The sequence below is a fragment of the Filicampus tigris genome, chromosome 5 (assembly GCF_054856515.1).
Source record: "Filicampus tigris isolate MCC_2025a chromosome 5, RoL_Ftig_1.0, whole genome shotgun sequence".
NCBI lineage: Eukaryota > Metazoa > Chordata > Actinopteri > Syngnathiformes > Syngnathidae > Filicampus > Filicampus tigris.
Genome location: NC_141221.1, coordinates 15869897 through 15892377, shown reverse-complemented (window position 1 = coordinate 15892377; position 22481 = coordinate 15869897). Strand labels below are relative to the sequence as shown.

The following is a 22481-nucleotide window of genomic DNA, read 5'->3' as shown; positions in this document are numbered from 1 at the left end:
TTTCTTTTTTTTTTTTTCGTGAGTTGAGTCACCTGCCGCTCTCCGGTATTCATATCTGAAGGCTACGCTCACCCGTCAAAGCAAAGATTGACGGTTTGTATCTCGAAAAAGCCTCACGTTGGTTCACCGGTATCTCAAGGCATCACTACATGTGTTGACAATTAAACAGGTTTTCCATAATGATCCTGCTAATTTACCAGTTTGCTGTTTCACGTCACCGCTGTTGTCTTGTGACAAAGCGCAGCAGTATCTACTGCTTTGCGCAGCGTCGACTCCGTCGCTCGCTCGCCTTCCCACTTGACGCCGTGTGTCGCTGAGGTCACGTCTCAGCTGTTGCGCGGCGCCCCGGGGGTACCGCCATTGTCCGTCACAGCCCGTCACCACTGTTGGCCGCTCGTCTGCTCGTGCCTCTGAGCTTCTTCCCAACAGTAAAACAATGACTGTGCAGTTTTCTCACTGGCTGACACACTGCAGCCATTGTCGTTGGCCACTAATGGCCTTATGGATGGACTTGGATTAAGAGTTGGGGGAGGAGGAATCATTTGATTTGGATCCTCTGATTGGTAGAGGTTTGGAACTGGAGTCAAATGACTGACAGTGACCTATAACCTGGGCAACCTAATTGGGGAAAAAAAAAAAAAAAGTGCACAATCAGTGGTGCTTCTGAAGCTTCGTGCAGACCAACGCTTGTGCTGTAAGGTGTAACAAGTTCAAGACTTGAGATTTATGACTTTCACGTACTATTATGCGACTTACTCCCACCTCTGCTCATTGGCTCAAAAGCGCAGTGGTCGTCATAGAGATGCATGCACCTTTAAAGGGATAATCAGCGCTAGCATTGTGACGATGACGAGCTTTTGTTGTCTGCCGTTTGAGTCGACTGTTTTATTGATTAATTGAGTGGAGCAGTCTTGTTAAGAGTCCATTTCAGGGTTAAAGTGTCGCTGTGCAGATACGGCGGGGTGACCATCTGCAAATCAGAGGCTCAAAGTATCTAATGATGGCTCAATTTGTTGCCCATCACTTTTTGAACTCATTCACGGACATCCTTCTTAGTGCAAATATAATTTGCAATATATTTGCATATCTAACAGCTATAGCCGTCAATGCAGTGAATGAGAGTTAAAAACTTGTTCAGAGAGTACTCGTAAAGTTGCTATATGTCGGCAACATTATTTTCTTGAATATTTTTTTCCCTCTGTATTTTGGTATTTTTCAGTTAATATTTTGTATTTTGTTGTATTTTCGAATTTGGCTATTTTTCACCTTTTTTAAAAAAAAAATTTTTTGTAATTCATAAGAGGTGCAGTCGGTGCATCGGTTTACCGCCACTCTATTTCTTCAAATATGTTTCTATTTTTAATAATTGTGCATTGTTAAGCTTTAGTCCACTATTTTGGCATATTTTCCCCAACATTTGTGTATTGACTAATATTTTTGCCCTTTATTTCCTCATATTTTACAATCTTTGTTTTTCAACAAATTTTGTTTTATTTCTAATGATTTTGAAGCGTAACGTTCATCAATATTTGACAATCAATTTTTCAGAAATTTTGTATACTGTACTTTCCGGAATACAAGCCACTACTTTTTTCCTCGGTTTTGAACCGTGCGCCTTATGTAAAGTGCCGCTAGGGGCACTCTAACCGAAATTACAATACAATTGCCATTAACAGGTTGTGACTGCAAGTGGTGGAGTTGAACAGGTGAGGTAAGGGCGCGGAGGTTATGAATTAGATGGTATGCGGACGTTAACTGACAAACTGGAGTGGCAGCGGGAAGAGAAATGAAAATAATTACCGGTACTTTATTTTCTCTTGGTTCTGTTTCGGTTTTAAGCAGCAAAGTTGCTGCCTTGTTAAATGTCACTGAAAGAATCTCTTCAGGTACATAGTGGGTGCGGCTTATATAAAGGTGCGGCTTATAGTCCGCAAAATCCGGTAGTAACTTTTTTTTTTTTTTTTTTTTTTTTTCATTTCATTTCTTCAAATATTTTTGTATTGACATAAAATTTAGCACTCTTAATTTTTTTTAGCTAATATTTTGTCTCATATTGGTGTGCCCCTCCACCCTCCAATCTAATATTTTGAGTTTTCTAACTTTTTTTTTTTTTTTTCTTTCACAGCCTGAACATATTTCTAGCTCTCGTCCAGCACATTAGCTGCATGTTTGTCTTGGGGTTAAAAAAAAAAAAAAAAAAAACCCTGCTGTTATTCCAGCAAGTTCAGCGCCCCTTCGGCTGAATAGCAGCTCTCTTCTAGGGGAGAGGGCAGCGCCCTGGCTCAGAGCCTCGCGCGATTGGCCCATGCGGCTGTCCAATAGTGCCTCAGTGCACAGTTTATACCAATGGTGCCTCCCCCGCCTCCCCCAGTCAAGAAACAGCACAGTGTAATCTTTGTAGAGTCTTAGCCAGCAGCCAAAGCGGAGAAGCTCGAGTACCTCCTGAGTGACTGAGTAAGGTGAGTGAGCCACAAGGCAAATGGAAGCCTCTCGGTTTTTCTTGAAATCTCTTCTTGTCTTTGGAGATGGACGACACAGAGAGGGAAAAGTTGTCAGAGTGCAGGTTGTTGCAGGAAAGCGTGTTTATTTCCAGCCGGTCTTGAAGTTCCAGACATACCAGGCACAACAAGACCCTGCATTTAGACCAGCAGGAGTGAGGGGACGGGACGGGACGGGAAGGAAGGAGGGAGAGAGGCAGGGAGGGAGGGAGGGAGGGAGGGGTGGGGGGGGGGCTTTTTTTTTTTTTTTTGGAGTGGGCTGAGTTTTGAGTTTGGACTTTGAGTTGATCAAGCTCATTTGCTTCAATAAAATGATGCTAAACATTGTTGCTGTGTGTGTGTGTGTGTAATCATAGAAGTTTCTTTACTATTGATATTGCGCAAAAGTGTGTCTCTGACGCAGTCTCATCAAGTCGGGGGGAAAATTTGGTTTGTGTATTTAAGGGATTTGGCAGATTATAGATAAACTTGAGTTGCAATTATTGTTTCTACGGACTTTAGTTGGTCTGAGAGACGTAGCTGTCCTTTGGGAAGAGGGCGTGCATCAGACAGCGAAGACGACGTGTGTGTTTTTTCAGCTTATTTTTCTGTTTTTTTTTGTTGTCCAATATATTTTTTTATTTGTATTCCCCCTCCAATATTTTTTATATATTTATTTCTTATTATTCATTATATTTTTCATTCTTGTGTTTTTCTAGCAAATCTTTTTTTTTTTTTTTGTGGAAGTTTTGGCTTGTATTTTGTATTTGTTTTCCTTTTGGGATTTTTATTATTATTTTTTACCCTTTGAGCATTACTGCTCGGGCTCTTGTTTGATTATGCAATAGTACCAATTTTTATTAATTTGTTTTCATTTTTGAAGCAACTCCCATGAGCGGATTTCTTTTAGCCATGTTTTGCAACATTTTGGTGTACTGGTGAGACAAAATGGTCATACCGTTTCATTACTTGTCTAACAGAGTTTGTTTTTAAACATTATGACATGCTGCATCAAATATATTCTCCTGTGGTTTGCCTTCACGTGTTTGCCATAGTTTTGGGCTGACTTAGCTGCGCTCGCAATAGTGCTTGTCACTCACTTTAAGTTGTGTGTGTGTGTGTGTGCGCAGGACAAGTTTGTACTTGTGTTGTCAAATTATATGGATTGTCAGAAGAGACTACTACACTCTACACTTTGACATGGTTCTTTCCTCTGTCTACAATCAAATATTAAATTAAACTCGTTAATCTTTTGTTTGCGCCTATTTCTGCAATTTTCTGTTGATCACCGAGACTGTACGAAGAACCAGAGCCACTTGCAAGCAACAGCCAGTCTGAAACTGTAGTAATGTGCCACATACACGCAATGCAATGCAAGGCTAGAAACAAGCATTTACAATATTTCGTCACCGTCCTGTCACTAATGGCCATATTTTTCTTATTTTTTATTATTTTTTTTTGAAATTTTTTTTTACACGAATGGGCTTTCTGCATTACAGACACCTGTGAATGCTTTCAAATTGTGAAAGAAAACGCATGGCATGTCAACCAAAGTTACAATTCCGTCCGCTTTTTCTGGCTTGTTTTTACAGGACAAGACCAAAGATGTCCAAGCTCCGATAACGACAAAGACTCTGTGGATCCGTACTCTGTGGAAACTCCGTACGGTTTTCAGTTGGACTTGGATTTTCTCAAATATGTCGATGACATTGAGAGGGGCAACACCATTAAGAAAGTGAGCATCCAGAGGAAGCCCAAAGGGGCCAAGGCGGGGCCGGCGGCACCGCGCTCCTGCACCGGGGCCGAATGGACGTCCACCGACTCGTTGTCGTCGTCCAACAGCGACGAAAAGCGGTCGCCGCTCTTCGCCGACCCCAAGGCCCAGCTGACGCCCACCCTCCAACGGGCGACGTGTGAAGCCGCGCCCCAGCAGTCCTTCTTCGGTGTTGCCGAACCCAAGGTGCTCCTGCCGCCACCCTCGCCCAGATTCACGCCGCGCCACAACCCCCACGTGGAGAAGACCCTCATGGAGACCCGGCTTCGCCTGGAGCAGGAGCGTCTGTACATGGAGCCTCCGCCGCCCCGCCGCCGTCTGGCCAGCTTCGGCGGAACGGGCTCCAACAGCTCGCTCTCGTCGTACTCTGGCTCCGTGGCCGCCAGCCAGATCTCCCCCGGCACCCTGCAGCCTCTGCCCCTCAATGGTCACCTCCACAACGGAGACTACAACCCTTACTACCCGCCGTCCATGGGCAGCTCCATCCGCCACAGTCCCCTGAGCTCCGGCATGACCACGCCGGTGACCAACGTCAGCCCGCTGCACCTTCAGCAGATCCGCGAGCAGATGGTGGTCGCCCTCCGGAGGCTGAAGGAGTTGGAGGAGCAGGTCAAGACCATCCCCATCTTGCAGGTGAAAATCGCCGTTCTTCAGGAGGAGAAGAGACAGTTGGCCGCCCAGTCCAAAGGTCCGGGCGGTTTCCGCAAGCGCTCCTACAGCGTGGGTAGCGCCGACCAAATGGAGAACCCGGGCCCCGTCCAAAAAGAGACGGCGCTGTACATCGTCGAGCCCGAAGCCCGGGAACAGAATGCTCAGCAGCTGGAAGAGTTCAGGCGTCTGGCTGCTGAGGTCCAAGCTCTGGAGAAGACCACCCTTGACAACAGTGGTTCTGACAACAAGATGTGCAACCTCAATCAGCGCCAGGCTCTTCAAAAATCTGTTGGGATAGTTACCGACGAAAACATGAACAACCTCCAAATCCAGTCGAGGAAACCGCCCAAAGAGCACAGCCACCGGGACGCGGCCGTTGCGACGGACCCCCGGGACACCCGCAGCGCTTCGGTGGGCGTAAACGAGACCATGCTGGGCCTGTCCAGCGAGACGGAGAAGGAGATGGAGCTCCAGCACCAGACTATCGAGGCGCTGAAAGACAAGATCTACCGCCTGGAGGTGCAGCTGAAAGAAACCACTCACCAGATGGAGATGACCAAGCTGAAGCTGGAGCTTCAGGTGGCTGGCGGGTCCAACAAGAAGAAGGCGGATAAGGGCTTGATGACCAGGCCGGAGACCTACAGCGTCTGCGTGGAGGCCAAAGTCCCGGTGCACAGCCGCGGCGTCGGTGACCAGCTTATCTCGGAAGCTCAGCGCTTGTCTGTTGGAGTGTCATGTCGCCCTAGCGTTTGCACTATTGGCGTAGGACCGGATCAAAGTTGGGAGGTGGATGACGAGTACCGGCGGGCGAAGATCTGTGAGGTGGGAACCAACACGGCAGAGTCGCTAGACTGCTCCGCCTACTGCAAACCAATGGCGCAGTTGCTCAAAGAGTCTCGATCGGTCGCCAGCGGGGATTGCTCCGTGGATGTCTACGTGGGCCCGGTCAGGACAACGGTGTCCCGAGGAACCGACCCCCATCTCGTGGGCCAAGTGGACTCCTGTGTCATGGTGGTGCCAGAGTCCTCCACGCAAGAGACAAACACCGAGACGGAAGTGGTCAGCAGGTCCACAAATACTAAAACGCCAGCGCTGACCGACTCCTTCACAAATACCGCCGCTGCCGAAACCCGAACGGTCGCCGCTGGCGAGGGGCTCATCAAAGACGCGCTCTCGGCCGCGAAGCTTCGCTCGGTCTCCGTGGGGACCGAGTCACTCCTCGGCCAATCCTGCGCCGCCAAAACCAAAGAACTTGGCGTGGGATCCGTCAGCGTTCACGAGAACTTCCTACTTGGTTTAAAAACTCGAAACATAGCGTGCGGACCCTCGCAGCTCCCCGAGCCCGTCGCGGAGGCGAGCGGTGAGACGGCGCGGCCCCTAGCGGACAGCCAGAGGGGCGCCAGCCTGGACCACTACATCGAGAGGGTGCAGAAGCTACTGCAGGAGCAGCAAATGCTGCTGGCGGAGAACTACAGCGAGCTGGCCGAGGCCTTCGGTCAGCCCCAGTCCCAGTTTGGATCCATCAACAGCCAGCTGGTCAGCACGCTTTCCTCCATCAACTCGGCCATGAAGAGCGCCAGTGCCGAGGACCTGTTGGATCTCCAGGCGGCCGCCGCCCGCTCAGGTCAGTCACTTTAAACCTCCATCTTGCGGCATGGCTAACGGCTCTGACACTTTGCGTAGTTTGAAGTGGAAACATCAGAATGGGCGCGCGCCAGACCAACAAAAGCAGCCACTTAGCAGACTAGTGTTCTAGATTCAAGTATATTTCAGTATTTTAAGTAGACTCAGGTCATGTTATATTCATATTGATCATTTTATGGGGAAAAAAATCATTACAAAAGGTACGGGAGAAAAACTGTTTTTAACCTATAAGCATTTACACTTTGCGCTAACTTCACTTCTTTTGGCAGCTTATTCCATTTACGTGCAGCATAACAGCTAAATGCTAATTTGGCTAATTGTGTTGAACTCTGGTTGAATGTTTTTTTTTTTTTTTTTTTGTTAAACAATATGACTTAATGTTTAGGCTTTGTGTTAAGATATACATTGCATGTATTTAACTTTGTCCAAAGACTTAGCCATAAAGAAAACAGTTGAAGCAAGTTTGCTTTCAAGCAGCCATGTAATCAAACCGCAGTCATGCTCGTTAGCTAGCATACACAGGAAGTCATCTATCACGTTTTTCGGGTTTAGTCACACGCTGTGTCGTTCATAGCAGATTCCGTATATTAGCAAAAGAATAATAGAAATGAAAACCTCATTACAAGAATAAAGTTGTAGCATGCAATGAATTTTTATTTCTATGAGAACAAAGTTGTATTGTAACAGTCATCATTGTGCAAGAGTAAGGTCGTAATTACGGAAGTCAAAAGAATAAAAATGTTACAGTATATTTCTCGAATAAAGTTGTGATATGGAAATACAGTAATAATTATTGGAGAATACAGTCAACCCGTGGACACTTTTTTCTCCTACATTTTTGTACAATAGTTCTTTATTTTCTGGGATTTATTTCCAAAAATCCCCCCGTTTCTTCATGGAAACATTGAATGCTTATCAGCCTTTTTTCTGAAAAATGTTTGCGTCAGTCAATTACATCCAACCTGCTCCCAATCCCCAGCAAACAGTTGGGGTTGACTTTAAAGTCACAATTCGACCTAGCTAAACCTATAATGAGATTAAAATTGGAACTTAAAATAAAGTAGAAATCCTACGAGAAATTCAACCCTATGAAAATAAAGTCATAAAGACAAATTGTTGTTCTTTTTTCACCCCAAATCTTAGTTTGTCCCTTTCTGAAGTAAACCCCGACAGGAAAGTGTTGATGTGATGGATTCAAGCCAGCGATGAGTTCATTTCTTTTTGGTAGCCAGACGCACCCATCACACCCTGGCTTTGTTTTGTTTTTTTCCGCCTCCCTCCCTTCACTAAACACCTCGTGCTGATTCATGGCCGCCTTGCTGTTACGTAAGTTGCTCTCACGCTGGCGGACGCATTCTTTGTCCTGTGGCGCAGCCCGCTGCGCCTCGGGTCACTCTTTCTGGAATGCGCCGTGACTTTGCACTTCCAAGGAACAATACAGCGTTGCTACCCGGACTCTCGAGCACCCCTCAAATGCAGGAAAGCCACAGTCGCCGCTTACTGCGTGCGACAAACGCTCGCTAGGAGCTGCTGTTGGCCACAACTCACTCGCAGATGCTTACATGCACGATAGCCGGCCAGTCATAAAAATCATCATGAATCAAATTGGCGTTGCGCTTTTTTTTTTTTGGACGATCAAAAACTTGAATCCAGCTGGTGATGTCACTCACTGGGCAACACATCCAAAACAAGAATAACATTGCGTAATCGTGTTTAGTAATTGTGATTTCAATATCAATCAGGTTAGTCATATTTTACCACTTCATAATTCTCATTTCATTGAGAGTAAAGAAGTCTTCATTTTTGAATGTATTTTACTTTTTCAATACAGATTGTTTTTGTTTTGAACTGCATATGCAGAAATAAGTTGCATGCAAATTTTTGTCGGATGTTTTATCGCTAAAAATGTGAGGTGACGTTTACATGGCAGGGTTGAATATTTCTAAAAGTGACTCTTATTTGTGTATTTTACCAGCTACTGAATTCAAATCGAAGAATTTAAATCGAATCACAGCCTAAAGAACCCAAAAAGAGAAAGAAGTTCTTAAGAAGGAAATCAACCCAAACATTACTTTTTTTCAAGACTGTTCCCAGCAGGCCCACTAGTTGAAACACGGCATTCTGATTTAATATTGCATTTGAGGAATATGAGGTAAGCAGCAAAATCCACCCGCATCAAGGCTCAGCTTCAGAAAACCGGTGAGCCGTGATTGGTCGTTACCTGAGCCCTGAGCAGTTGTGATGTCACTTTCAGTCGACAGAAGTGACAAAATGGCCGCCCCCAGAGATGGTTAAAAACGGGTGGATTAATAACTCTTATTCCACAAACGCAATATTTATCCGAATGCCTTGTTTCAACTAGTGGGCCTGCTGGGAGCATATTCTTGAAAAAAATATGTTTGGGTTGACTTCCCCTTTAACAATCCCCCCCAGTGCTATTTGGAGTTATTCAAAACACCAGATTAGTCACGGAATCAATCAAATTTGTCAGTGAACTGTCTTCTTGAAAAACTTTTACAATCATACTGTCTTCTTGCCTTTCAGAATGCGCGCCCAAGACGCCGGTCGACAAAGCCACCAAGACCCAAACTGTCAATCATCAGCAGATGAGCGCAGCCGAGCAGAAGAGCCGCATGGACCTGCAAATGTCCACAGCCCTACATGGTGGGAAACGACATACAACATTTTTCAAAATCCACAGAGAATTTGTGTCCTAAACAACTTAGCCAAATCCTAAATCACAAAAAAAATCACAACTTTCTTAAAATATTGTGCAAATTGAAAAAATATATATAATTTTTTTTAAAATGTGCTATATTTAACATGAATTGAGTGTCCTAAAATAATGCAAAAACTATGTCCTAAAATATGTCGCATGTAAAAATCTTACTACAGTAAAAAAAATAAAAAAATTAATAAAAAAAAAGCTAATGCATTTTGCTCAAAATATGGCATATTTCCCCATGAACTTCAACAACATAACATCCCAGATTAGTATTTAAAAAAATCTGGACCCTTTTTACTGGCCAAAATTTTTGAAGATTGATAAAATGTTTAAAATATTTACATTTAGATTTGTATTTGCATTGAATTGTGCTTTTGAAAAGACATATTCAAACCCTTTCTCTCATCTAATATACATATTTTTAAATTCTATACAATTATTTGATATTCCCTATTAGTACCAAAATAAAAAAAGTCATGAAAGTAAATATATTTTTATTTGGTAATGATTCATTTGATACATAACACACACACCCCCCCCAACAAACCGTACTACTGTGATATACTGATGTCTTTTTTTCAGGCCAGCTGTGCAGTGCCAACGCGCTCAAGTCCATCATGAAGAAAAAAGACGGCCAAGCCGACTCCAATGGCGCCAAGAAGAATCTTCAGTTTGTCGGAGTCAACGGCGGGTGCGTGACATCCATTGTGAATGTCAGGTGAAGCTGCCAGGTGAAGGCCCTTCCTCCTCAACCTTCTTTTCCCGTGTGCCTCTGCCGCCCCCTTGTGGAGCAGCTATGAGACGACTTCGAGCGATGACTCCAGCTCGGAGGACAGCAGCTCCTCTGGATCTGAGGATGAGGAAAATGAGGGAGAAGAGAAGGAAGGCGATGACGACATGGAGAAGAAGACGGAAGAAGGAAGTTTGGATGAGCAGGGGACTAGAGAAAGGTCGGGGAATTGTTTGCTTTCTTTCATTCACACACCATTTTGGTCACCTTGTTTCAGGTGATTTTTTTTTTTTTTTTTTTTTTTGTACTCACTTGATTGTTGTTGCACGTACAAATTATTTTTTCACATTACTGTTACAGTTTTTCAAACCACAAATGGTGAACCAAACGACACTTTTACAGTTAAATGTGTAGTGTACTCACTGGTTTCTATGTTTTGCTTTGAATGTTTTAAAGCACTTTGAGTTGCATTTTTATGTATGAAAAGTGCTATATAAATAAAATGTGATTGATTGATTGATGGTTTATTAAAAATACTTTTGAGGGACACATAAAGACATCTCAGACTCAAATTTGTATGTAATCAGTATGAGTGTCAGAAATTGATTTTTTTTTTTTTTTTTTTGTGCGTGTTAAGGTACGAGCTCAGCGAGAAGATGTTGGCGGCGTGCAACGTCCTGAAAGTTCACCTCAGCGAGCCCAACGACGTGAGCAGCAAAGAACTGGTGAGAGTCTGCTTTGGTGCTCTTGCGCTACATTGCGGCTGCCCTACTGCGGCGCTGACCACATTTATTTTTTTATTTTTTTGGGTTGAATATATGCTTGCGGCCACTTGTTCGAACACAAACAAGTGCAAGTATAAAACGTATAGAAAATGTTAGCCACATTAGTATGAGTGTGCTTATTGGGATTATTTATTTTTTCCTCCCGCAGAGGGCGAACGTCAACACAGTGCAGAACGAGTGGTTCCGGGCCTCCAGCCAGAAGGCGGCATCGGCGTCTGCGGTTTCAGACTACCTGGCGGCGTTCGGCGCCATCTCGCCGGACGTGCTGCGCCACGTAGTCAACATGGCCGACGGCAACGGCAACACCGCGCTGCACTACAGCGTGTCGCACTCCAACTTCCCCGTTGTTGAGAAGCTGCTGGACGCTGGTGAGTCGGCGTTCGCTGCGCGGAATGGATGCTTCTCGTCGCACGGACGCAAAGCAGCTTCTCGGCTAATTTCTTTGAGCCATTCCGTTCGCAATGTGAGCCCGAGGGCAGTTGGGCAGAACATAGTCTTGCAAAGAAAATGCATGTGTTTAGTTACCCTTAAAGAAAAGTAAGTTGGATGTGTGTCTTTAAGGGGTATGGCCTAGTGACAACACGCAACTCAAGACTCCAGCTCTTGTCAGTCACTAGGCCACGCCCTTTAAAGACACATCCAACATCCAAATACTACAGCACGTACAGTAAGCATACTTATGAAACCATCTTATTTCTTTGCATGTTGTCATTCAATACAAAGCGCTTGAATGTGTGTGCATGTTTCAGACGTGTGCAACGTGAACCAGCAGAACAAAGCGGGTTACACGCCCATCATGTTGGCGGCGTTGGCCGCCGTGGAGACGCCCGCCGACATGCGCATCGTGGAGGAGCTCTTTGGAAAGGGCGACGTCAACGCACGCGCAAGTCAGGTCAGTATGGAGGCAAATATGTGGAAAAATGCTCTAGTAAGTTGAATATTTCAAATGAAAATAAATGATAAATGTTGCATCATGAGCTTCTCCGATTTTTGACACAGATTCATGTGCAAACTTTGTACTCTCATTTTAATAGTAGAAATGTATTTCTTTTTCAATCGAAAAATAATATTTCCATTAAAAAAAAATAAGAATTTTATACTTAACTGGAGTTGAAATGTAATGAATGTGTGCAAGACACACACATACACAGGATTTTTGCCTACATGCATAAATGTATACATTTATTTAAAAATAATATAAAATTTTGAAAATATAGAATGTATGTTTTTCTTAAAAAATACTACAGTATGAAATGTATTTAACAATTTTGGAAACACAATGTCTCTTTTTTTTTTTTTCTAAATAAATATTAAAGTGGTACAAAAGAAATGTAATTTAAAAAATTCCAAACTTTTACCAAATGTGTCTGTATGTTGCAATATTGAAGATAGGCGATTTGCGCTAATGTTAATTGCGAGGGTGGGCGTGTTTCCCACAGGCGGGCCAAACGGGCCTGATGCTGGCGGTGAGCCATGGCCGCATGGACATGGTCCGAGCGCTGCTGGCCCACGGCGCCGACGTCAACGTGCAGGACGACGAGGGCTCCACGGCGCTCATGTGCGCCAGCGAGCACGGACACGCCGACATCGTCAAACTACTCCTGGCACAGCCTGGCACTGATGCCACGCTCAGCGACAGCGTGAGTCGCCGCGCAAAACACAAAGGAAAAAAAAAACAAAACACCATTCCACTTCTAGGTCAAATGCAGCAATTGGAGACGTACAGTTTTGGATTTTATTAATTTTTGCTGTAAGATCGAAATTACAATTAGTTTCCAAAAAAACATTCGTACTGAATTCGTAAATTTGAGCTTTTTTCCCCAGATGTTTTTAAAGCAAAATTCTGAGCAAACAAAATGCATTTTAAAATACATATGGTAAAATTGAGAAAAACAAATGATAAAATATATGTACAGTAAGCGTGAGGCTTTTAAACAAAATAATACTATAAGATACTAAATCTATTCTATACTTCAAAAAGTTAAATTGCTATAAATTTGATGCTAAACTAGATTTGCGATGAGCCTTTTCTTTAATGAGCACTGTTAACTGTGTACTAAATTTGAGGCTAACATTCTGATGTGCACAAAATATAAGCAAAAACTGCATACAAAACTTAAGAGTCCCCAATTTAGTATAAATGTCTTTGTATACATTTATTCTAAATTTTGTAGAGCTCTATTGTTCCAAAGTTGTTTTTGTTGAATTTGCACAATAAATGTATACTAAATTTAGCCAAACTTTTTTTTCCCCATTTTGAATAGATATATCCTAAATTTCAGCAATTTAAATTTACAATTTTAAATGTATACTGAATTTAAGCAAACATTTTAGTTTAAATTAGAGCTTGTCTCTCAGATTTTTTTGACAATATATTTTTACACAATTTCAGCAATAAAAAATCCAAATCAAATAACTACATGAATAAAATTGAATATTAGCAACTTATAAGAAAAAGTATTTCATTTTCACTGAATTCAAAACTATATAGCATCTGAAATATTATCTTACCCATACAAATCTATTTGACCAAAATTTCAATAAATATTCATGTTTGAACCATATTTTATTTTTCTTAGGACGAGAGTAATGCCCTCTCCATCGCTTTAGACGCCGGACACAAGGACATCGCCGTCCTGCTTTACGCGCACGTCAACTTCTCCAAAGCGCTGTCGCCCGTACGTACCACATCTCTTTTTAAATTAAATCATTTGCTGTTTTATGAGTTCTGACGTCGTCGTCCTTTTCAGGGAACCCCTCGACTGGGCCGCAAGATGTCGCCGAGCCCCACACGCCGGGGGGCCTTTGATTAGCCCTTCGGAGGCTAACTTTAGCCCATCAGATGCAAGCTATAGCTAATCGGGCTCAAAAGCTACTTTTGGTGTGGAGTGGCTACCTTTCAATCACTCTGATACTACTGTTAGCTGCTTTGAGGCTATGGGTAGAAACGCCAAGCTAGCTCTAGCAACTACGAGGCTTGCGTTAGCAACTTGCAGGCTAGCGTTAGTGACTCTTCACTGCCTTATTAGAGCCCAAGTGGACATTTTGGGCCTTACCTTTTTTCCCCCCCACGACTTCCTAATGGGAATGTAGCCAGCTGGTGCCTCATGACTTTTGGTGTTCCATACGGATACAAACAAGGCCATCTTTTTTTTTTTTTTTTTAAATGTAAATCAGCCCCCAAATTTGTCCTTTTTTCACGTGTCTGTTATTATGGTCCGGTGTAAATAATGCTGATCTCCGGTCCGATATCAGCGACTTTTCTACCAATCCTTTGTATCTATTTAAAAAGAAAGACCACAGTATTTTTCAATATGAGCGTGTCTAAAGATCATATGAAGTCATATTTATCAAAGTCTACTTTTTAAAGCACATCTGATGTGAGTTTCTTTGTACATACTGTACGTTAGTCTAGTATCGTCGTTTCCGCTTTGTGTCGTTGACGTTTGGGTCATTTTGAGTGATGACATCATGTAACAATAAACATCAATAAAAGTGCACACAGCTCTTTGAGTTCATCAATAAACCCAATGGAAAATATTTGATGGATTTCTCTCCATATTTCAGCAAAGTGGTAAGCAGCTAATGCTTGGCTTCAATACATCCATAACCTCATAATGCATAACATTAGAAATTTTTTACTACTAAATTTGAAACATCCAGAAATGCAAACTTTTTTTTCTAAAGTTTGAGTATTTTAAAATGTATGCTAATTTAGAATGCTTTAATTCACTAACCTGTGCGGGGGCACACGTTTGTCTTTCGAAGATTGTGGGCGCAGCGGGTCCAGATGGGCGCGGCCGCTTCCTGTCCTGTTCAAATGTGACAAATGAACAAACAGGAAGTGGAAAGGACAATTTGACTTGCCAACCTGTGGTTGGCTGGGTCTTCTTTGGACAGTGCGAGGTCACCGATGAGGGGGACGCGGGGGCCTTCCAGGAGCTTCAGCAGCTTCTGCGTTTGTGGCTGTGTTCAGAATCAGCCAAACTCATGTTAAATGGGAGTAAGTTTGAGATGTTCTAGTACATATACTGCATACTGACGATCACCAAACTTATAGAAAAAAGAATGTAAAATTCCCATCTGAAAATGAACAAAAAAAACAACTCCCCCCCCCAAAAATGGAAAATTTGAACAATATTTAAGTGTTTACATTTTAGCATTATGAATAAAATCTGAATTTGATCTTTTATTTTTAATCCCAAATTTAGCCACTTTGTACATACTCCAAGCAAAAAAATTTACATTTGTACTAAATTGCAATCCCCTAAACATTTTATTTTAAATTTCACAAACTTTTTGTTGTAATTTGCTCTATATTTGGGCACAAAAACATATACTTTATCAGAAAATATAAACCACATCCACACACATCTTGTAAACTGGAGTGGTATTCATTTAGAAACTGTTTAAATAAAATGCTAGTGATGCTAAATTGGAGCTTTTTATTGAGTGTTTATATATAAATATTATACACGTACATACACACACGAATAGAAAAAATCCTTTTTGCAATCGGGCATTTTGTTTTTTATAATTTCTCTTATATAAAATTATGTAAAAAAAGAAGCTGTAATACAAAATGCAAGTTTTATGCAATTTTTTTTAAATGCATAATTGATAATAACCTGCATTATGGAAATTTTAAGTCCTCAAAAATGGTTAAACTTGAATATATTTTTTATCTCAATATTACATTTTAGTTGGATATATTTTTAATGTATTGTTTAATACATACATTAAACAATACATAAAATGTGTAGAAAATTCAACTGAATTTTACCCATTTTTTCATTTAGCATACATAGAATTTAGATTTGTACAAAGCATTTAACTATTTGCATGTATGAACATAAAACAGTAAATTATTTTTTAGACCATTTTTTATACTAATACTTTAAATTTCAAGCAAACATTTTTTTTTACATATGTATCAGATTCTAACCAATAAAAATGAAAGATTAATATAGTTGATAAATAATATGAAATCTTTTTCCATTGGCTTTTTATATTTCAATGTTGTCATTTTGTGACATTAATAACTCATGAAAAAGTTATATATAATATTACAGTGAACGTCGGTCCAAGGGCTGCGAGGGCGGTCTTCATCCGGTTAATCCTTTTCCTCCCCTCCTTTAGCTCCGCCTCCAGATGACCACATTTGGTGGCATGGCTTTTTCTGCAAGGTGGAAAAAAATCTTGGTTGTATACCGGCAATCCCTGTTACCTCCCCCTAAAGGGTTTATGACCATCACAATATTGGACTTTCTGCATGGTGATGATGTCATAGACAGAAAATGTCACTGCACGGCCAATTAAATTTGGACCTGAGTGCCTGCAGCTCGGCGTGGGTTTGGTCGTGTTGGATCTGAAGTTGTTCCAGGTTGCGATTGCACTCAGCCAGGTCAGCATGCAGCTGCTCTGTCACCTAGTGGAGGGAAGTAATCAGTACAGTAAGCAAGCAGCACTAACGTTGCATTCAACCCTAGAACCCTAACGTTAAAATTAGTCACGCCATCACTAACGTCGGGTACATTTTACCCGATATAATATCCCGGATATTTTCTTCAATTTATGAAAAAGGACAACACTGTATGCCAAATGGGAAGTTGTCTTCTTTAATTTCCCAATGTAGAATATCACATAACATTTTTAAAAAGGTAGCACGGGGGACACTTTATAAATACTGAAAATTAGTGAAAAATCCGCTAATCCTTAAAGGGGAAACTTCCAAACCAAAAAAATAAAAAAATGGAGCTGAGAACTTGTTCTTTGGTCAACCCATTCCTGGGACATTTGAGCTTTTCTGGAGAAGGCCAGTCTTCCAGCATCACTGACAACTGTGGGAGAGAGACAAATTGCAACAAAATGGCATTTTTTGAGAGGGGAAAAAAATGACAACATTTTCTTGACTATATGAATTTCCTTGGAAATGACCATTTAGTGATGTTTACTCATTGCTATTATATAAATTAAGGATTTCAAGCACATTCTGGAACAAGTTTAACTTACCTTGTGGGCAGGATGGGCAGTAGATGTAAAAGTAATAGGTCCTGTGGTAGCCATTTTTCTGGAGGTAGGGCAACCACAATCACGCTGTTGATTTTTTTTTTTCTTCTCTCTTGTATTTCCTTCCCAGTTGGGTATTTTACAGATGTATGGGTATTTTCCCCCTCTAAGAAGAACAACTAATTGTCTCTCCCTCCCCCCAAAAAAAAAAATTTAATTTTTTTTTTTTTTTTTAATCTGAATTTTTTTTCAGATAAATACATTAGAAACCCCCAAATATTTTTTTATAGTGTGAAAAATAAAACAAATGGGAAAACAATAAATATAATGTATGTCCAAATAAATGGAACCCCCCCAACAAACAAAACAAACTAAAATATATGCAGATATATATATATACATATACATACATATATATATATATATATATACACATATATATACATATATACACATATATATACACATATACACATATATACACATATACACATATATAAGTATATACACATGGGAAAACAATAAATATAATGTATGTCCAAATAAATGGAACCCCCCAACAAACAAAACAAACTAAAATATATACAGATATACATATATACATATATATATACATATATACATATATATACATATATATACACATATATACATATATATATACACATATATACATATATATACACACATACTGTATATGTATATCACATAAAAGAGCTGTTGAAAAAAATAAATACATATTCCTGTATTTTTAAAGTTTCTTGTTAAAAATCAAAAATTATAAGTTGTTTTTTTAAAACGGACCTTCTTGCGTAGGCAGCTCTGTCGCGCCATTTTGTGGACGGTTTCCTCCAGGACGGCCACGTCGGCCGCCGTGCGGCCCCTCTGCTGCCGCAGAGCGAGGTTCTCCCGGGCCAGCTGGTGGGCCTTGTCAGACAGGCGGGCGTAGCGCGCCCAAGCCTCCTGCTTCTCCAGCGCCGCCCGCCTGCTGGCCTCGGGCAGCTTTTGCTCCACCAGACGCTCCACCTCTGCTGCCGCCGCTTCTGCCGCCACCTCCAGCTCCTTCGCCAGCCTGTCGGCCGGCCATTCATGAGGTCAGTTTTACAACTTGCTTTTTTTTCAATAACAAAAATGTCTTTTTTGTTTTGTCAAACAAACATCCATCCATCCATGATCCAAACCGCTTCTCCTCACAAGGGTCGCGGGGCGTGCTGGAGCCTATCCCAGCTGTCTTCGGGCAGTAGGCGGGGCACACCATGAATCGGTTGCCTGCCAATCGCAGGGCACACAGAGACAAACAAACATCCGCACTCACAATCACACCCAGGGGCAATTTAGAGTGTCCAATCAATGAATGTTTTTGGAATGTAGGAGGAAACCGGAGTACCCGGAGAAAACCCACACAGGAATGGGCAGAACATGCAAACTTGACACAGGAAGGATAGAGCCGGATTCGAACCCACGACATCGGCACGGTGAGGCGGGCCTGCTAACCAGTTGCTCCACCGTGCCGCCCTCAAAAAAACATGTCTGTTAAAAAACAAGTAACTCCAATTTTTGTAGTTTTCTCTGATATTTTATTTACACAAGAAAAAAGTCTCTCTTCAGATTTTTTACTTTTGACGGAAAACATTTTTTGTCTCGTATAAAATGATATTTTTTTTAACTGCCGAAAGTAAGTAATGTATGTCCAGCTTTTTTGTCGGAAAGTCTTTGAAAAACACGTTTGTCCATATTTGTTGTTGTTTTTTTTGTTGTTGTTGTTCTGATTTTCTTTGGTGTATTTTTTAAATTGCAAAATGTACTTTTTTCCCCCCAGATTCAACTTTTTTTTTCAATTGACAAAAAAACAATGCAACTCCATTTTTTCCCTCTGATAAAATGTTTTTTCTTATCCGCCGTTAGATCAAAAGCATGTACATCCAAGTTTTTGTCTGAATTTTTTGTCAAATGTCAAATGAAAAACACCTACACGATGTCGATTTGTTTTGTTGTCCTATCTAGAAAATGTAAAAAAATATTCAACTAATCCAATGAAAACATGTACCGGATCCCTAAATTAAATCTTCGGTCTTTGATTCTTGGATAATGAAAATATTTTTTTTTTCATTTTCTTCTGTTTTTGTAAAATGGAAGGAAAAAAAAAACTTCTCGCCATTTTTTCTCGCCGATATACGTCCAATTTTGTTTGTTTTCTTAACAAAAACCATGGTAGGGTGTGATTGTGCAACCTTGACAGCTCTTTTACAACAACACTGCTGCGTTAGCGTTGTTCACTTCTCACCTGTTTTTTTCCATCAGTACTTTCATGTCTGCGGCATGCATGGCGGCGGCGTGCTCCTCCTCCTGGTCGGCCAGCTTCTTATCTGCGGCCGCCATGTCCGACATTAGCTGCTCCTTCTGCTTCTCGAAGGTCTCCACCGCCGCCAGCCGGGCCACTAGGAGGTGCCGGAGTAGCGTCAGTTCAACAGTGGCGTCGGGCATTTGGTAAACTGGGCCAACAGTGGAAGATTTATCCAATTTACTCCAGCACTGTAACTTCGAAACCACCAATACTCTGCATGCCACATGTGGACTATTTAGCTAATGCTATGACAAATACATAAAACATTGAAATAAAATGCATCATACTCACAAGAGATGCTGAAATCTGATTGGTTAAAGAAACAGTCCCATTGCTAATGTACTTTATTTATATATGCTAGTATATTTGAAGTTACATCGGGCAGCATGGTGAAGGCCCTGGGCAGATTAGACTGACGTGGTAACACACTGAGGCTGAAATCTGATTGGACAAATGAAATTTAACAAAGAATTGCAGTCGAGACAAACACTAAAAATTCCAGTGCTCCCCACACTTGTGGATTCACCTGCATTCAGATTTTTAAAAATTCTAAACGCCTCTTCTCCCTTGTTTGCTGAAAAACTACTTCTTGGTGCCACTCAACTATGATGATGTGATTTGAGGAGCTTCAATCAGACAAAAGTAGTGCTTTGCCACCCTCCAGTGGCAGCTTGCTGCCAAGGATCTACTGTATGTTTGCGTGAGATGAGGAGCATAATTTGGACAAAAGTAGCGCTTCGCTGCCATCATCTTGTGGAATCTCGCTCTCATGGGATTATCTTGAAGTGAGTTGAGGAGCTTCATTTGGATAAAGGTAGTGCTTTGGCACCATTTTATGGCACCTTGATGCCAAGGCACTACAATATGTTGATGGGAGTCGAAGAGCTTCATTTAGACAGAAGTAGTGATTTGCTGCCAATGCCTTGCGGCATCCTGGTGCCAAGCATGTTGAAGTGAGTTGAGGAGATTCACGTAAACGAATGTAGTGTTTTGCCACCATCCTGTGGGCATCTGTAGGCAAACCTTTTCGGGAGAGGTGCCAAATACTTGAATAGCCCATATTGGGCAAACACCTTACTACAACTTAATGGGACGAACGTTTGAATGTAGTTTGTAAATGTCTGAGAGTACTTCTGATCGTGTTGAGAGCAGCAGACAAGACCTTGCTCGCACTCTTCCTGATCCCACCTAGGCCGGCGTTGTCCTCCTCCAGCCGGCGGACGTGATCTCGGAGTTCCCGGAGCTCCTCGGCCTGACGTCCCCTCAGGAGGTCCCGCTCGGCCTGGGCTTCCCGCAGACTTTGGTCCAGCCGTCCCGCCAGCCGCTCCGCCTCATCCTCTTTGTCCAGCAGCTCCATCTTCAGGTACTCCACCGCGTCCTTCTTCTCCGTCTCCGCATAGATGCAACGACGCGCCAGCAACGTCTTCTCCTTCTCCAGGCGTTCGCATTTCAGATGCCGCCTGCGTGAGACAAATGGTCAATTCAATAATCATCACGCACAGTACCTAACCTATCTATCTGTCTGTCTGTCTATCCATATCGATCTATCTATCAACACAGTGAAACTGGTAGAGTAATGTTTACAGAGTCACCCCCCCCCCCCCACCCCCTCCAACTGAGTTGCATTTAAACGTTTTGGAGTGCAATTGTCTCCCCCGGCCACTCGAGTAGGAGTAAATCTTCAGAATGGATCAAAATCTCTTCACTCACACTACATGAGGCCCCGCCCCCTCCTCTCATCAATGTAATATGTGGGTGAGTAACTTATGTTCTCATCAAATAAAAGTTGATTTTAATCGGTTGGGGAGAAGAATTAATTCAGTACTTTGAGTAAAATTGACCTCGAACACTCTCTTCCAAGTGTATTTTTAATTCTGTGAGGATTTGGATCATAGATGGATGGATGTTTAGACTGGGAGCATAAATAGTCTTTTTCAGAGTATAATTTTCCTCGATTAGAGTAAAATGTAATGTACGAATTTGACAATCTATCCATCTATCTATCCATCTATCTATCTATCTATCTATCTATCTATCTATCTATCTATCATGTGACTCACTTCTCCAGCTCGTCGTTCAAGAAGCGAAGTTGAAGGACATGCAAATCCTTCTCTTTGTCTTCAGGCTCTCGTTCATCGGCGGGAGCGACCCGACTTAGCTTTTTCTGTGTGTTTTTGTCTTCCTCTCTTTTCTTCTCCTTCTTTTTGGGCATGGTGACAATGCAAACAACAACAACAACAACAAAAGTTAGCTTGAAAAAAGTTGACGGCGGATAAGTGTCCTACTTGGTTGCTAGGCGATGGTGCATTCAGGGACACTCGGAGAACTTAAAGTTTCACTGCGCATACTTTAGGAACAGCAGTTTGAAATCGCTACTATGCACAACATCTTGTGATTTTTAAATAATAATCATAATCATAATAATAAAGAATGATTTTAGTTTGTATTTAATGCTAATATATTTTTTTTATATTATACCTTGGGCGAAAGTGAGTGCATTCACATCACGTTGCGTTTTGGCGCTGTAAAATTAAGCAATAAACAAAGTGAATGAAGAGTCACACTTGAAATGTCAAAATATATTTTTTTACACATCCCAATGACCACACTTAAAGGTAAAACATAAAAAGAATTCTAGAAATCAAAATAATTTGTGACATCTGAGTAAACAGGTGTACTTAAATCAATTTTGGCAGACAAACAAACAGCTAGAAAGATAATATATACAAATATATTTAAATATAAGTATAATACTTGTATACTTGTATATTGATGGCCAAAATGCAAATCCTACTATCTGACAGAGGTGTCAAATCCAGGTCCAGAAAGTAAACCCTGCCACAGTTTGTCATTAGTCACAGGTGCTTCTACTCAAGAGCTCTTTTACCTGCAGGTTGAGTCGGAGTACCTGTGGCTAAAGCCAAACTGTGGCAAACTTTTTTACTTTCTGGACCTGGATTTGACACCTCTGTCAGATAGGAGGATTTGCATTTTGGCCGCTGATATGCCACAAAGATAAATATATACAGACAAATATATATTAAAAAATATTATTGTATATAGTCGTATTTCCATTTTTTTACAATTATATTTAAAACTACATTTTTATTCATTTTGTGCATTTTTTTGAGTTATCATTTTAACTGACAGTAATGTTACCTTTGTAGTGGAATATATTTTATAGTCTGTACTTTTTAAGTAAAAGAGTTGAATCAGTACTTTTACCACAGTACTTTTCCCCCAAGTGCTGGTATTCCTCTTCAGCATGAGAAGCTAATTTTGTCACCTCTTTTGAAATGAAATCACTGGAAACAGTCTTACAAATCTAATTTTCCATACAAA

At 41.5% G+C, this 22481-nt stretch overlaps 2 protein-coding genes across 4 annotated transcripts in view; one reads left to right on the top strand and one right to left on the bottom strand.

Moving 5' to 3' along the window:
* Positions 1-14286, top strand: part of kank1a (KN motif and ankyrin repeat domains 1a) — a 34515-nt gene extending 20229 nt beyond the window's left edge. For both annotated transcript variants that reach the window (XM_086032127.1, XM_086032128.1), the window contains exons 3-12: positions 4070-6526; positions 9091-9210; positions 9854-9962; positions 10066-10221; positions 10639-10726; positions 10935-11154; positions 11536-11678; positions 12226-12426; positions 13366-13464; positions 13537-14286. In XM_086032127.1, coding sequence (XP_085888253.1) covers positions 4070-6526; positions 9091-9210; positions 9854-9962; positions 10066-10221; positions 10639-10726; positions 10935-11154; positions 11536-11678; positions 12226-12426; positions 13366-13464; positions 13537-13599 — 3656 coding nt within the window. In that variant the 3' untranslated portion in view covers positions 13600-14286. The remainder of the gene's footprint in view (positions 1-4069; positions 6527-9090; positions 9211-9853; positions 9963-10065; positions 10222-10638; positions 10727-10934; positions 11155-11535; positions 11679-12225; positions 12427-13365; positions 13465-13536) is intronic.
* A 1827-nt stretch (positions 14287-16113) lies between these two features.
* On the bottom strand, positions 16114-22478 carry LOC147147474 (cilia- and flagella-associated protein 157-like). 2 transcript variants are annotated; one of them, XM_086032129.1, is made up of 7 exons: positions 22365-22478; positions 21200-21339; positions 20328-20599; positions 19080-19287; positions 17600-17867; positions 16799-16856; positions 16114-16626 (listed from the first exon to the last, which is right to left on the bottom strand). In XM_086032129.1, exons 1-7 carry the CDS (start codon positions 22404-22406, stop codon positions 16502-16504), a joined length of 1113 nt encoding a protein of 370 aa, XP_085888255.1. In that variant the 5' UTR covers positions 22407-22478; the 3' UTR covers positions 16114-16501. The 2 variants fall into 2 exon arrangements, with proteins under 2 accessions (XP_085888255.1, XP_085888256.1); XM_086032130.1 differs by lacking the exon at positions 16799-16856 and having other exon boundaries at positions 22365-22421.
* Positions 22479-22481: the final 3 nt, after the last annotated feature.